This window comes from Fusarium pseudograminearum, chromosome 3 (assembly GCF_000303195.2).
Source record: "Fusarium pseudograminearum CS3096 chromosome 3, whole genome shotgun sequence".
Classification (NCBI taxonomy): Eukaryota; Fungi; Ascomycota; class Sordariomycetes; order Hypocreales; family Nectriaceae; genus Fusarium; species Fusarium pseudograminearum.
Window position 1 is genome coordinate 4,217,592 of NC_031953.1, and position 12,545 is coordinate 4,230,136.

Sequence of the window (12,545 nt, forward strand, 5' to 3'; positions counted from 1 at the left end):
CTCGCCCTCGAGCTGTTCGTCGCGTTCTAAACGCGACTCAAACCGAGCACACTCAATACTTATCTTTCTACAGTGCAACAACATTTTGATTCACCTTTTTCTTCTCCTTCTTTGCCAAATCCGAAATAGAAAAAAGTGTATCCGTTAAAAAGATTGCAACACTTCGAAAATGGCGCCGTCAAATGACGAGATCGAGCAAGCCCTGCTCGATGCCACATTTCAAATCTATCAGTCTCACCCTGACGATACTACAGTCAACAAAGTTCGCAAGCAAACGGAGGAGAATCTTAGCCTCGAGGATGGTTTACTATCGAGTGACGACTGGAAGAAGAAGAGCAAGGAGCTCATCAAACAGAGAGTCGTAAGTTTTACTTACAACTAATGTTTCATTCTATTTTCATAAACTTACACTGTTATCAGGAAAAACTCATGGAAGGATGGACCCCAGAAGAAAAGAACGAAGCTGGCTCAGATGGGGAAGAAAAGATGAGCACTGGCACGAAGCGTTCTTCTCCGGATGCTGAGTCCCCGCCACCAAAGCCTAAGCGTCAGAAGCGTGTACCCAAAGCAAAGCCTGCGCCTAAACCAAAACAAAAGCCAACAAAGGCTGCCAAGAAGCAAGAGTCTGATCCAGAGTCCGAACCTGGTGAATCGAGCGAGCTTAGTGAGCTCAGTGATCTGAGTGAAGAGGAGAAGCCCCAAAAGAAGCGAAAGTCAGCGGCGCCGAAGAAAGCACCAGCGAAAGCACCAACGAAACGCAAGTCAAAGAAGGAAGTCATTTCCGAGGATGAGAATGAAGATGTCATCATGGGCTCAGATGCTGGAACACCAGAGAAGGACCAAGATGCAAAGAATGGAGGCTCAGTCGGTGAAAAGGCTGCGCCCTCCGCAAAGGTACAAAGCCCAGATGGAGAAGAAGAAAAGTCACCCGCCGAAGAAGGCGAGGACAACCCGATTATTGACGAGGAAGAAGAGTATTCGGATGTGATAGACGAGCCTCCAAAGCCCAAGCGTAAGAAGAAGGAAAAGAAGGAAAGCGCAAGCAAGCCCGCAAAGGCGCCCAAAGCCGCTGCGAAAAAGACTACCACGTCAGACGACCCCAACACTGAAGAAATCAAGAAGCTGCAAGGGCATCTTGTCAAGTGCGGTGTTCGTAAGCTCTGGCACAACGAGCTGAAACAGTACGGCGACGATGCCAAGGCCAAGATTCGCCATCTCAAGAAGATGCTCGCCGACATTGGAATGGACGGTCGCTTCTCCGAATCCAAAGCCCGCGAGATCAAAGAACGACGCGAACTCCTTGCTGAAGTTGAATCTGCGCAGGAGATGAGTTCTTTATGGGGCGTTGAGGGACGCGGCCGTGCAAGTCGGAGCAAAAGCAAGAAGATTATTGAGAGCGATGCTAGTGACGCTGAGAATAACGAAGGCAACAACGACGACGATGATGACGACGAGGACAACTCATATGCCGCGAGACGTAAGAGAGTAAGGGCTGATTTGGCATTCTTGGGAGACGATGATGAATCCGACTGAGGTTCGTGTATGAATTTCTGCCCCTATTAATCTTACGTCCACAGCAGAGGCAAGCAGACTATAATCGAGGACGACGGGATGCATCATGAGTAGTTTTGTACAACACAGTATCAGGATAACAGCAATGATTTAACTTTGATTTCCGATTGTCTCAAAATAGCTAGGCGTTGTTAAGTAGCCCTTATCCAATTGATATTCTCTTCTTTTGATGAATCGTCCAACTTAGTCGGACCACACCTTGTAAACTGTTCTGGCGCCGTATGTCTCTCCCTTCTTGAGCAGAACCTGGTTCTTCCATTCAGGCACGTTAGCCGCGTTGACGTAGCGGGCAGGCTCACAGCAGAAACCAGCTCGGGCCTTGCGAGCAGGCAGACCGTTGACGGCGGGCACGTTGATGCCAGCTCCGGTGTAGATCTGGAAAGTTGGCTCGGTGCTGTAGACTTCAAGGTTGATTTTGGAGCCAGCGTGGTGAGCCTTGACGTTGAGGTTGAGGGGCTGGCTGCGGGTGTCAAGAGGCACAGATGAAGGATCCTCGTTAAGAACAAAGCAGTGGTCGATGTTGGGCTCTTGAGGACCCAGAGTGAAGGTCTTGTTGGCGGTGATGCCGGGGAAAGACTCGATCTTGCCGGTGGGGATGAGGTCATCGCCAACAGCGAGGTAGCTGGCTGTGGGGAGAGTCATCTCTGTGTCAGCGATGGTCTCCTTTCCGCTGGGGTTGAAGTAAGAGTGGTTGGTCATGTTGATGACCGTCTCATCAGCGCCGCCAACAAGCTTAGCCTCGTACTCCATAGCGAGAATAGTGACATCCTTGCCGTCGACCTTTTGTGTGCCCGTCGTGTAAGTAACGGTGACCTCTACGGTACCGGGGTATCCCTCATCGCCATCCTCGCTAGTGAGCGTAAAAGCAACGCTCTCTCCACCCTCGACACCCTCGACACCAGGAACCTCACGGGTGCCAACGGGCTTGGGACCGTCCCAGACGCGGGTGCTCCAGCCAACCTTGCCACCGTGGAGATGGTTCTTTCCGTCATTGGCGGCGAGAATGACTTCCTTACCATTGAGGCTATTGATGCGAGCGTCCTTGATACGGTTGGCAATGCGGCCAACGGTCACGCCAAAGTAGGGATAGTTGTACTTCTCATAGTCTTCTTGGGCGGGGAAGCCTTGAACGATGTTGACGCCGTTGACGACAATAGACTGAATAATGGCGCCGAGGGGCAGGAAGGAAATGGAAGAGTCGGCCATGATGAACGTAAGTCACTTTTCTGGGCTGAGGTGGAATACAGATCTGAATGGGGGGTGGAGTGAGTTATTGAGTGGTTTATATAGACAATTGGTTGTTCAACAGAGCCAATGATGATGAAAATGAACAGGTAACTCAAAAAGACAGAATCAAGGTGTGATCTGGGATGTAGCCAGTTTTATATAGGTACGTATTTGTTTGTATCTCACTATGCTGTATGACTTACCTAGTTACATAGGTGTGGGATCTGGGATAAATGAGAGAGCTTGGGGGACCCATCATGATACTCCATCTCACGACTTCAGGCTAAACTGCAAATGGGGTCATGAGCCACTTATTACTTGCTTCTATTCTATGTCGATAGACCAATTAACTATGAGTTGTTTTTCTCTTTCTTCCTTTGAAACTTATTGTCACGGGGTACTCGGCCCAGCTCGACCGATGTGAGTGTTTGAGTGCGGGGTGTTTGTGTCATGGGTACTGTACATAATGAGTGGTGCGGCTGTATGCAGCAACTTGTTAGTCCCAGGTTTGTGGTAGTGTTATGCAGTAGGGTATTTTGTTATTGTTCCATAGGTGAGGCTCAAAATAGACTATAAGCTAACACTTTGTTCTAGCTTGCTCTTTGATTCGTGTGCTCATATGCTGTTATCATGGCGGATATTGTTGAAGACCAAACATGGCTCCCTAACCCATGATCGTCATCATGGAGCATCACGGAGTAAGACCCATGGGTTGGTTCCACGACAATAGTGCATATATGCCGGTAGCTACCAATGTAAGCAAACATCAAAAACCAGAATCACAATAGGCTAATCTTAGATGGGTAGAATAGGCAGAGAGTCAAATGTCAATAATGTACGTATTGGTACCATCTTATATATACGTGAGAATTATACCCAAAATATACTATCAACTTTTTTGTAGCGTTAAAAATGCCATCAAAAATCAAAATCGCAACAAGTGGTATCTTAGTGTGGTATCAAACAAAAATTCTAAATCATTTCCCCGTCATGAGCGGACATTTTACCATTCCAGGCGGTCATCACAGACCAGGTTGACATCGAATCGCTCGTTGCCCTTCCACACCTGTCCAGCAGAGTTGCAACCGGCCACAATTGTGCGCAGGTCACTAATCATGCCACCAGGGCCACTAGCAAAGACTGTCGTGGGACCAGTGATGGTGTTACCCACAAAGTCGTTGATAAGCTTGGGAAGGTTGGGATGACGGTCTTCGTCCTCAATGCCTTGTCCGATCTTACGGACAGGGACATCAGTGCCGCAAGCACAGCTCTCGTCAATCACGTCGGACGATGAGGATGATGAGACAACTGGTCTGGAAGTATCCTTGGCATCCTTCTCGTCCTCCATGCGGACCTTGGAGCTCGTCCTACTGCTGGCGTCTCGTGTAGCGTAGACTCGGATCTTGAGGTTGAGGGCCTTGCGGGCTTGTTGCAAAAGATCCATCTCTTGCTGAACCCACTCGGCGTCAGTAGCGTGGCGGATGGCCCAGATAAGTTCAATCTTGCGGTCTCGGGAGATGGGTGATCGGGCGAGTTCGAGGAGGACAGGGAGGACATATGCGATACCAGTACCACCGGCAACGCAGACAATGTTGGTGTCAGGTGTAACGTGGTCCATAGTAGTCTCACCATAGGCGCCAGTCATAATGATAGGGGTAGTAGTTGTCTCAGAGGCATGGAGCTTCTTGGCGGCCAGCTGGGCCATCTTCTTGGTCTCACCTCCTCGGGCACGCATGATGTACGAGTGCTTCACGACGCCGTTCTCAACGTACGGAGCATTGATGGGGGTGAAAGGGTGAGACTGCCAGATGCTGCTTTCGGTGAAGCAGAGGTAATAGTGCTGGCCAACCTTCCAAGGATCCTGGTCGTTCTGGAGATCGAATCGTAGGATATCACCGTGTTCCTCATCAGGGAACCTAGTGATAGTGGCCTGAGAGGCCTGGAAACCCATGTTGCCAGAGGGAAGGTGGTGGTAGTGGAGGTAGGCAGTTCGAAGGATCCGGAATCCGCGGTCAACGAACCAAAGGAGGAGAGATGGCAGCAAAAAGCACTTGAGCAGAGCCCAGTGGGCCCAGCAGGCACCGATGTAGACCATGGCGAGCACGTAGTGAGACTTGCGGAAGAACTCATAGCCCGTCAGGCGAATACCCCAGGGTGTGCTACCAACGAGCAGAAGGAGGAGCAAAATCATTGCCACAATACCCCATATTATGTATAGTTGGACAACCCATGCAGCGGCAACGTCAGGTTGAGGCTGATACAAGCGGATCTCAACGATGCACCAAGTGATAGTGTGAAGGGCGCTTTGGATGAAAATGATATAGCCCGTCCAGCGGTGCAGGAACATGAAGCTCTGGTAGGGGACACCCGTGATGAGAGACAGGATAGACTCTCGGCTGGCTAGCAGAATAGACAGAGGAGTCAAGGCATAAGCCAGAATTCCGACTCGGTCGGACCAAGGACCGAGAGAAGTGCGAGTGTTGTACACGCCAGGCATGTTCTTGACGGGAGTGATCCAGGTATGATAAGTCATGCCGACGAAGCTCCAAATAGTGAGGTAGATGATAAGAGCTGTGAGCACGGCGACTTGGAAGCGAGTAGTTCGGCCAAAGATGGCGCGGCAAGCATCCGGGAGAAGATATCGTCGAGTGAAGGAGGCGATACTGCGGCGAACCTTTGTGAGACCGGCTTTAGGACTCGCACCAGAAGCGATTGCGGGAGCTGAAGGTTTGCCGACGAATCGAAGAAGTGCCCAGATGAAGACTATCCCGAGGATAGTGGCCCAGAGGATTGCGCTGTAGAGCATCCCGTAGTCATGAGCGCTGTAGACGAGATCGAGATACTCGCAAGAGCCCTTGTCGTTTGTGCAGGGAAGGGCACGATTGGCATATCCCCAGTGAGGAACGAGTGTTTGAGCCTCGCTCATGTTTTGGATGTGGCGAGCATCCAGCTCGTTCAGAGCCATTTTGGTGGACGTCATGGTTGTGGTGGTTGAACTCCTTACTGGTCCATAAGACAAGATAATAGATTAGAGTAAAGGATGACCAGCAACCAGGAGAGAGAGGGAGAGAGAGAGGAGTGATGAGTGACGAGTGATGGGTATCAAACCAGAGGATGTGATACCATTAGATACAAATAGGAATCGCACCGCCTTGCCGAGACCAGATCATAATTACCCAAGACTAACAAGGTAAAGACAAGAAAAGACTCCACCGTTGGTCGACCCAGTTGAGCATGTTTGAGGAGGTGTTGAAATATTGGGGACGGAATAGTAAAAAGGAACCCCCATTCCAAGGTTCTTGGCCCGGGAACCAACCCATATCGAGTAAATGTTTCCTGATTACTTGCTCAATTAAAGGATTGGTCGGAGGAAACAGAAGTTGAAGGGGAAGAACCCTGAGGGTCTGATGAAGCAATTGAGGCGAAAGGTTTAGAGTTGAGCATGAATGAGCACGTTTTACCGGGATTAACGATTCAAGATCCACTACAAAACTCCACTAAAAGCCTCTAAAACCTCTAAAGACTCCAAAAAGACTCCACAAGGCCGGATCTCGAGACTCGGTACTATCACTTTGAGCTGATTATCAGCTCCCATATCTGGTCATTAAATCACTATATTCCGGTCTAGCCATGGCATGGAATAATATCCCCTCATTAATAACTTCCTCTTCCCGCGGTAACAGCACCGTACATCAACTTCTTTCCTGCCGCTGATATAGCTTCTAAATTCTCCGGCTCCCCTCCATCCAAAGTCTCCTCTTTTCGCCTCCCAAGACTCTTGGAAACAGCTCAATTGTTCTCAGTGGACCATCGCAACTCCTGGCTTATTTACTGTACTTATTATCCCGGGCACCACCACTCATTCTCTGACTCGAATCTCCATATTCGCTCCAACTCTTTCCTGATCTGCCACTGCCAATACCTCAAGTCAGACATATTCATCAGCAGAATCACCAAATATGGACCACGGAGCTATGGGCGGCGACGGCGCGGCCTGCAAGGTCGAGGTAATGAAGCACTTGACCCAGAATCCCACCAATTGATATCATCTAACAAGTCTCAGATGCTGTGGAATTGGAACACAATTGATGCCTGCTTCCTTGCCTCATCTTGGCAAATCAAGAACCAAGGCATGATGGCCGCTACTTGCATCGGTGTTATCCTTTTGGTCATTCTTGTCGAGTTCTTCCGTCGTCTAGGAAAGGAATATGATGCCCTCCTTCAGCGAGGCTTCCAGCGCCAAGCGACGAGTCACAGCGTTGCTCTCGCTGCTGCCGGATGCACGGGAGCAGTTGTGCCCACGCGACAGACTCTGACCTACCGAGCATCACCTCTCCAGCAGTTTATCCGCGCCTTTATCCACGCTGCGACGTTCGCAGGAGCTTACATTGTGATGCTTTTGGCCATGTACTTCAACGGCTACGTGATCATCAGCATCTTTATCGGTGCCGGCTTGGGCAAGTTCTTTTGCGACTGGCTCGTCGTGAGGATCGATTTGGAGGGTTTGGAAGGTCCCGAGGATAAGTCGAAGGGAATCGAGGAGACAACGGTGTGCTGCGGTTAGGAATGGATGAGTAGGTGGATTGTTTGATTTGACTGTTGAGATACACATGTCTTTTGCATGATGAGTTGATATTTAGCGATACCCGGCAGCAGCACTTTAGAGTTGAATATATTCAGGAATGATAGTCACCGTGACGTTCATTTAAGGTTGACGAAAATACGCCACTAATAAATGTATCGTGTAAGAACACTTACCCGTTATGTCTCAACTTCAAGTATCAACCTCTCAGCCTATCTATTGGCCTATCAACACGACGGTAACTTTTGGATGTTTGAGTCATCTCAACCGCAACGTTGGAAATGCACGAGTTGAGAAACAATCCGTGGCCTGGGCAATGATACAAGTCCAAGCATGGCACATGAGATTGCAATACTCCTTTAATGTTTCACAAAACTCGTGACTTGTTTCATATAGAGTCGTTAATATAAACATTTCGGATCATATCCATCAACCCTGTACCGCCTAAAGACAGAATAATCCAATAATCGTTGAAACGAGACATTTGACTGGTCTCTGGGCTGTTAGCCTCTGATATATCGTTCACTTGCAAGACTATTGTGGCACATGTGAGCCGGGACCGAGCTCAACGGGAGCACAACTGTTTGAAGCAACGGTGTCTAACTAGAATAGGATAGCCGATCGTTGACGATTTAACTCTAACTCTACACTGAAGCTGAGGACAAGGATGATGATCTGGTCTCGGCCGACACCTGTGTGGTGTTGCACATAGTATGGAGCAGTGCTAGTGGGGTAGGTAGTTAAAACAAACTCGAAATAACTTGCTCATATCTCTCTCACCTGACAGAGTCCAGAATCTATCTCAAGCACTCGTTTCTAAAGATGATAAGCAAAAGATATGGTGTTTATACTTATTCAATGTCTTTCCACCGTCAGGTGAAAATAGGCTGAAATTACCAAGGGGCTGTCTTAAAAGGCCCGTGTTGGATCTGTATTTCGGTAGCGGATCGAATGTTGACTGTAAAAAGTCAGAGCGGCCTGGGACGAGAATGGTGGCTTCTTACGCTCTGGTAGAATCACATTAATAAATACGTGCTCAATCCAGCTCCAGCCAACGGATGACCTGGGGTGATTTACAATAAACAGCCCCAATCGCCATCAGATTGACCACGCCATAGATCATCAATACACCATCAGTTACTACAAAGGCCGCGTGTAGTAGTTGTCATTTACAGACGCTATCTGAAGCTATATTTATCTTCTTGATCATTGATTGTTCTTTTCCTTTCAATACTACTTCAGAATTAGAGTTCTGAACTATACTCGACAAACCTCCATCATGTCTTCATACTCTTCTAGTATACCAAGTTCCTTCTCAGCATCACCAACTTCAAGCTATGCGTCGCTATCCTTCAACAGCCAGTCCTCTTCCTCGTCAAGAGAAAGCGGAACCGTCGACGATGAAGTCGACATGATCAAGACATGGTTCTCGGTGCTAACCGACGCCGAAAGAGCATCTGCTCTCAACTCCATCGTCGAACTGCCAAGCCTTCGGGAGATCGAGCCCTTGATCCAAGCACTCAAGGACCGCAAGAAAGAACTTTGGAAGCAACAACAAGAGCTCATCATCCAACCGCCAGTGAAGCCCAAGTGGATCATGCCGACGTTCCCACACAACTCACAAGATCCTCGATGGGCAGCCAAATGGCTTCGAGCTCTAAGGCTGCACAAATACGAGCAGTGTCTGGTAGGGTTGACTCCAGCTCATGTATCACGTCTCGAGGACGAGGACTTGCAGAAGCTGGGTATCGACACCGTTGGTGCAAGAACCAAAATGCTTCGAGTGAGTATCATCAGAACTTATTGATCAAACCCAACTAACATTATGTAGGCAATTCATAACAGATAGACTAGCCATTCTGTTTATTTTCTATCCTGTACACCACCAAACGGCCAACTGGCTTGGTCATGATGACTCCCTTTTTATTATAATCGTCCAAGAGACGGAAATTCATTGTTGGGTAATTTGTTTTAAATTGAGACAAGGCAAGGGAAAAAAGCGTTATTATCGACACCCAATACCACAAGGTTAAAGTTGACACGCAAAAGCTTCAAGTATTCGATACCTGTTAGTGGCCTGAGATTTAGCATTGGTGGTATTTAGGTGGTTTGACTGCAGGGAATTAGTGGCGTTGGGGCATAAAATTAAGGGAAACGAAGAACTAGGCTGTATCTGGGCATTGTACAAGCGGGCGCAAAGAGGACATTCTACACATATTGCGTACTGACAGATAGATACTCATGCACTGTTAAGCTACGAAAATACATTTTATTATTGTCATGTTCAACCCTCTTGATATGCTGTTGGTATCTGATAGTGATTAGCGGCAGATCTACGATCAAATGCTGGTCTAGTAATAGACCCAACGTGACCTTAATATCTCGATGTGACATTGTTTTTCCATGTGAATCACGAGGCTATTACTTACAATGGCAGTCAGTCAGTCAGTCAGTGACACAGTAATCAGCATTCAACAATTTCATGCATGAGCTACCTACTACCTACAAATAACAAATCCTCAGTTAAATCCTACCTTTGATTCGCATCTCCCTTTTATGCCTCCCTTTTTTCTAAATCTACCCTGCAGTACCTAATTACTAAGGTTCTTGCCTAAGTTGAGCTATCAAGTTAAAGCAGGTGGTGCTTGCGCAACGCAACTGCGACCGGTAAAACCAAAAGTCAATAGACTCAACTCAACTCAGTCCCATCAACTCAGCGGATCCATCCAGAGCATCTCACTCACTCACTCATACATCAATCATCTGAGGCTCTTCAACCCCCAAACAATGAACAATGGCAACCGCGTCACCACAAACAACTAACACGACAAAACGCAAGCGAGGAGAAGAATCTTGGACATCGCCAATACAATTCACCTTCCAGCTTGATCCCCTATCATTTGCCTTTCCCTCTGTTTCCGCTACAGCACAGACGGAGGATGGCAGTAACAGCCCGCGGTCATGGGTCACCCACAAGTTCCGCGGGCTTGCACTGGAAAGTGGGGGCGGGGCAGCCGTCAGCAGTGAAGACACCGATAATCTCATGGAAGAGTCGACGAGGAAGCGCCAGAGGCCCGATGAGATCATGAGAGAGTCTGAGATTGATGCACACCCGACCGTGCAAGAAGTCGTTGACCTCGACGGAAACTCTGTGTTTCCCTCTGATAAACCACTGCCGAGCATAGAAAGCTGCGTTCATGTACAAGCACGGCAACCACAACAGCATCACCTGCAAAAGCAAGCAACCGGCAGCCTGCAGCATGCATATCCTTCCATAAACAGGCTATCCGAATCCAAGTCAAGAGTCAAGAAGAGAACAGCATCACCGCCACTACGCATAAAACGACCATCAAGGCGACCCCTCGACGACTCTGATGACGACGAGGTCCAAATTGTCGACCCCGTCAGGGCTGCACTGACGTGGCACGAAGACGAAATCACCATATACGACCCCGAAGACGAGGACGATGATGGTGTTGGAATCAATGGCATCGGCTTCAAACCCACACCAGCTCTTGCACAAGCCCGCGCCAAGAAACGGAAGCAGCAAATGGCTGAATACCGTAAACGAGAAGAAAGCGATGCACGAGCTCAACGCAGCCAACGCAGAGGTTGCGGCTCAGGGGTCAAGTTCAAGTCGGAGGATCAGTCACCGCCGAGAAAGGTCAGATTTACAGACACGGATGCTTCCAACATTGCTATCACCACAGGATAACGACATCATTTTGGTGCCTATTGGGCCTGGACCTATGGGCTGGTCGGATACTAGGGGCGGTGGTAGACATTTTTCACGGTTACGCAGGCGTTTGCAATTTTATCTCATGGGAAGCGGTATCTCGATGGGCAACACACACTTTTTAAACTTTTCTTGATGGCATTTTATCGGGCAAAGGCCAACAATTGCTGGAGAATACACCAAAGGCCTCACCGGGTCGCCTTTATACCCTGCTATCATATGGTTGGTGCAATTTGGTGCCAAACTCGCACAAGAAGCTCTATGCTTTCTCCTTTCGCAAAGGAGCCATTTCTTTTACACTTGTTATTTTACCTACTTTCCGTAGCTATACCCAATGCACAAGATATACTCTTACACACAAATAGTACATGGCAGCTCAGCTTGATGGTCACCAAATCTTGTACCATGGCTTCACTGTTGCCTTCTTTTCAGCCTCCAACCTATCGTGCTCTCGTCTTGCCTCTTGGATCTTTCTTGCCTGCTCCCTCCTGTTCTCTGATACCACTTCGATATGTCGTTTCATTTGGCGACGTTCCTCGCGGCGTTGGTATTGGCACCATTCGTACGACGCCATGCTGCCGAGCACGAAGACTCCAACAGCCCAGTTCGCAGCGCTACCAGCATTCCCTGTACTATTTTTAGACCATGTGCGTTGCTGCAAGCCCTTTTCGTAACCGACTGACCTTTGACGACAAACCTCAATCCTCCAATACCAGCACCAGATGCAATTCCTGTAATGAAACCTTGGCGAGCACACGGGGTATTCGCAATATTCGCAAAGTCGTCCTTCTTGATCATGGACACAGCTTCAGAGATAGTCGGTCGAGTATTCGTCGATGTCGCACCATTTTCGGCGTTGGTTGCAGCAGCAGCTCCGGTTTGCTCTATGGGTTTTGACCAGACATGCAGAGTCTTGTCGCCGGGCTGAGGTTGCCCTTCCTGTGGATTTGAAGCCATTCCGGGCTATACTTGTGACTCAATTGGTGACATGAAGGAATGACTTTGTTTAACAAGCACGTGGGATTGGATGGACCCATGACGCTCGACAAGCAAGTCTTGATCGGATTGAATGGTCTGTGCACGAGTCGTTGCTCTGTCGAATTGTCCATTAAACTAAAATGGGACAGTCGCGTCGCGAAGGCACGCTTCAGCGCGTCTCACGCTTCTAATTTATGTACTGACCACTCTTGGTCAAGGCTTTACCTACCACCTTCTAGGGACGTCCTTCATTGACTTGTTCCCACAGATACGCTCCGCTCCTTGTTGACTTTTCAAATCACTTTTTTTTCTCCCTCGACTATTTAATCCCCAATTTGTTCTTTACCTTTTGTCTCTCAATCTCTTTCTCTTATGCCCATTGTTCACTTCTTTGCATCGTCAACGGCACCGTCAAACCACCCACCCTCCTTTAGGGGATACCCCCCCTCA

General features: G+C 48.5%; 7 protein-coding genes across 7 annotated transcripts, besides 2 other annotated features; 4 read left to right on the forward strand and 3 right to left on the reverse strand.

The window, feature by feature from the left end:
* Nucleotides 1-169: 169 nt before the first annotated feature.
* Nucleotides 170-1,533, forward strand: FPSE_04212 (uncharacterized protein; the record flags this gene model as incomplete). Its single annotated transcript, XM_009257330.1, has 2 exons — nucleotides 170-361; nucleotides 421-1,533. The coding sequence occupies 2 exons, from the start codon at nucleotides 170-172 to the stop codon at nucleotides 1,531-1,533; spliced, it is 1,305 nt and encodes a 434-aa protein (XP_009255605.1).
* Nucleotides 1,398-1,461: a microsatellite.
* Nucleotides 1,534-1,755: 222 nt separating the features above from the next.
* Nucleotides 1,756-2,778, reverse strand: FPSE_04213 (uncharacterized protein; the record flags this gene model as incomplete). Its single annotated transcript, XM_009257331.1, has 1 exon — nucleotides 1,756-2,778. One exon carries the CDS (start codon nucleotides 2,776-2,778, stop codon nucleotides 1,756-1,758), a length of 1,023 nt encoding a protein of 340 aa, XP_009255606.1.
* Nucleotides 2,779-3,802: 1,024 nt separating this feature from the next.
* FPSE_04214 (uncharacterized protein) lies at nucleotides 3,803-5,764 on the reverse strand (the record flags this gene model as incomplete). Its single annotated transcript, XM_009257332.1, has 1 exon — nucleotides 3,803-5,764. The coding sequence occupies one exon, from the start codon at nucleotides 5,762-5,764 to the stop codon at nucleotides 3,803-3,805; it is 1,962 nt and encodes a 653-aa protein (XP_009255607.1).
* Nucleotides 5,765-6,758: 994 nt separating this feature from the next.
* Nucleotides 6,759-7,363, forward strand: FPSE_04215 (uncharacterized protein; the record flags this gene model as incomplete). The annotated part of the gene is made up of 2 exons (XM_009257333.1): nucleotides 6,759-6,806; nucleotides 6,863-7,363. 2 exons carry the CDS (start codon nucleotides 6,759-6,761, stop codon nucleotides 7,361-7,363), a joined length of 549 nt encoding a protein of 182 aa, XP_009255608.1.
* Nucleotides 7,364-8,660: 1,297 nt separating this feature from the next.
* On the forward strand, nucleotides 8,661-9,230 carry FPSE_04216 (uncharacterized protein; the record flags this gene model as incomplete). Its single annotated transcript, XM_009257334.1, has 2 exons — nucleotides 8,661-9,164; nucleotides 9,213-9,230. The coding sequence occupies 2 exons, from the start codon at nucleotides 8,661-8,663 to the stop codon at nucleotides 9,228-9,230; spliced, it is 522 nt and encodes a 173-aa protein (XP_009255609.1).
* A 585-nt stretch (nucleotides 9,231-9,815) lies between these two features.
* Nucleotides 9,816-9,835: a microsatellite.
* A 340-nt stretch (nucleotides 9,836-10,175) lies between these two features.
* FPSE_04217 (uncharacterized protein) lies at nucleotides 10,176-11,096 on the forward strand (the record flags this gene model as incomplete). The annotated part of the gene is made up of 1 exon (XM_009257335.1): nucleotides 10,176-11,096. The coding sequence occupies one exon, from the start codon at nucleotides 10,176-10,178 to the stop codon at nucleotides 11,094-11,096; it is 921 nt and encodes a 306-aa protein (XP_009255610.1).
* Nucleotides 11,097-11,505: 409 nt separating this feature from the next.
* On the reverse strand, nucleotides 11,506-12,074 carry FPSE_04218 (uncharacterized protein; the record flags this gene model as incomplete). The annotated part of the gene is made up of 2 exons (XM_009257336.1): nucleotides 11,506-11,744; nucleotides 11,801-12,074. 2 exons carry the CDS (start codon nucleotides 12,072-12,074, stop codon nucleotides 11,506-11,508), a joined length of 513 nt encoding a protein of 170 aa, XP_009255611.1.
* Nucleotides 12,075-12,545: the final 471 nt, after the last annotated feature.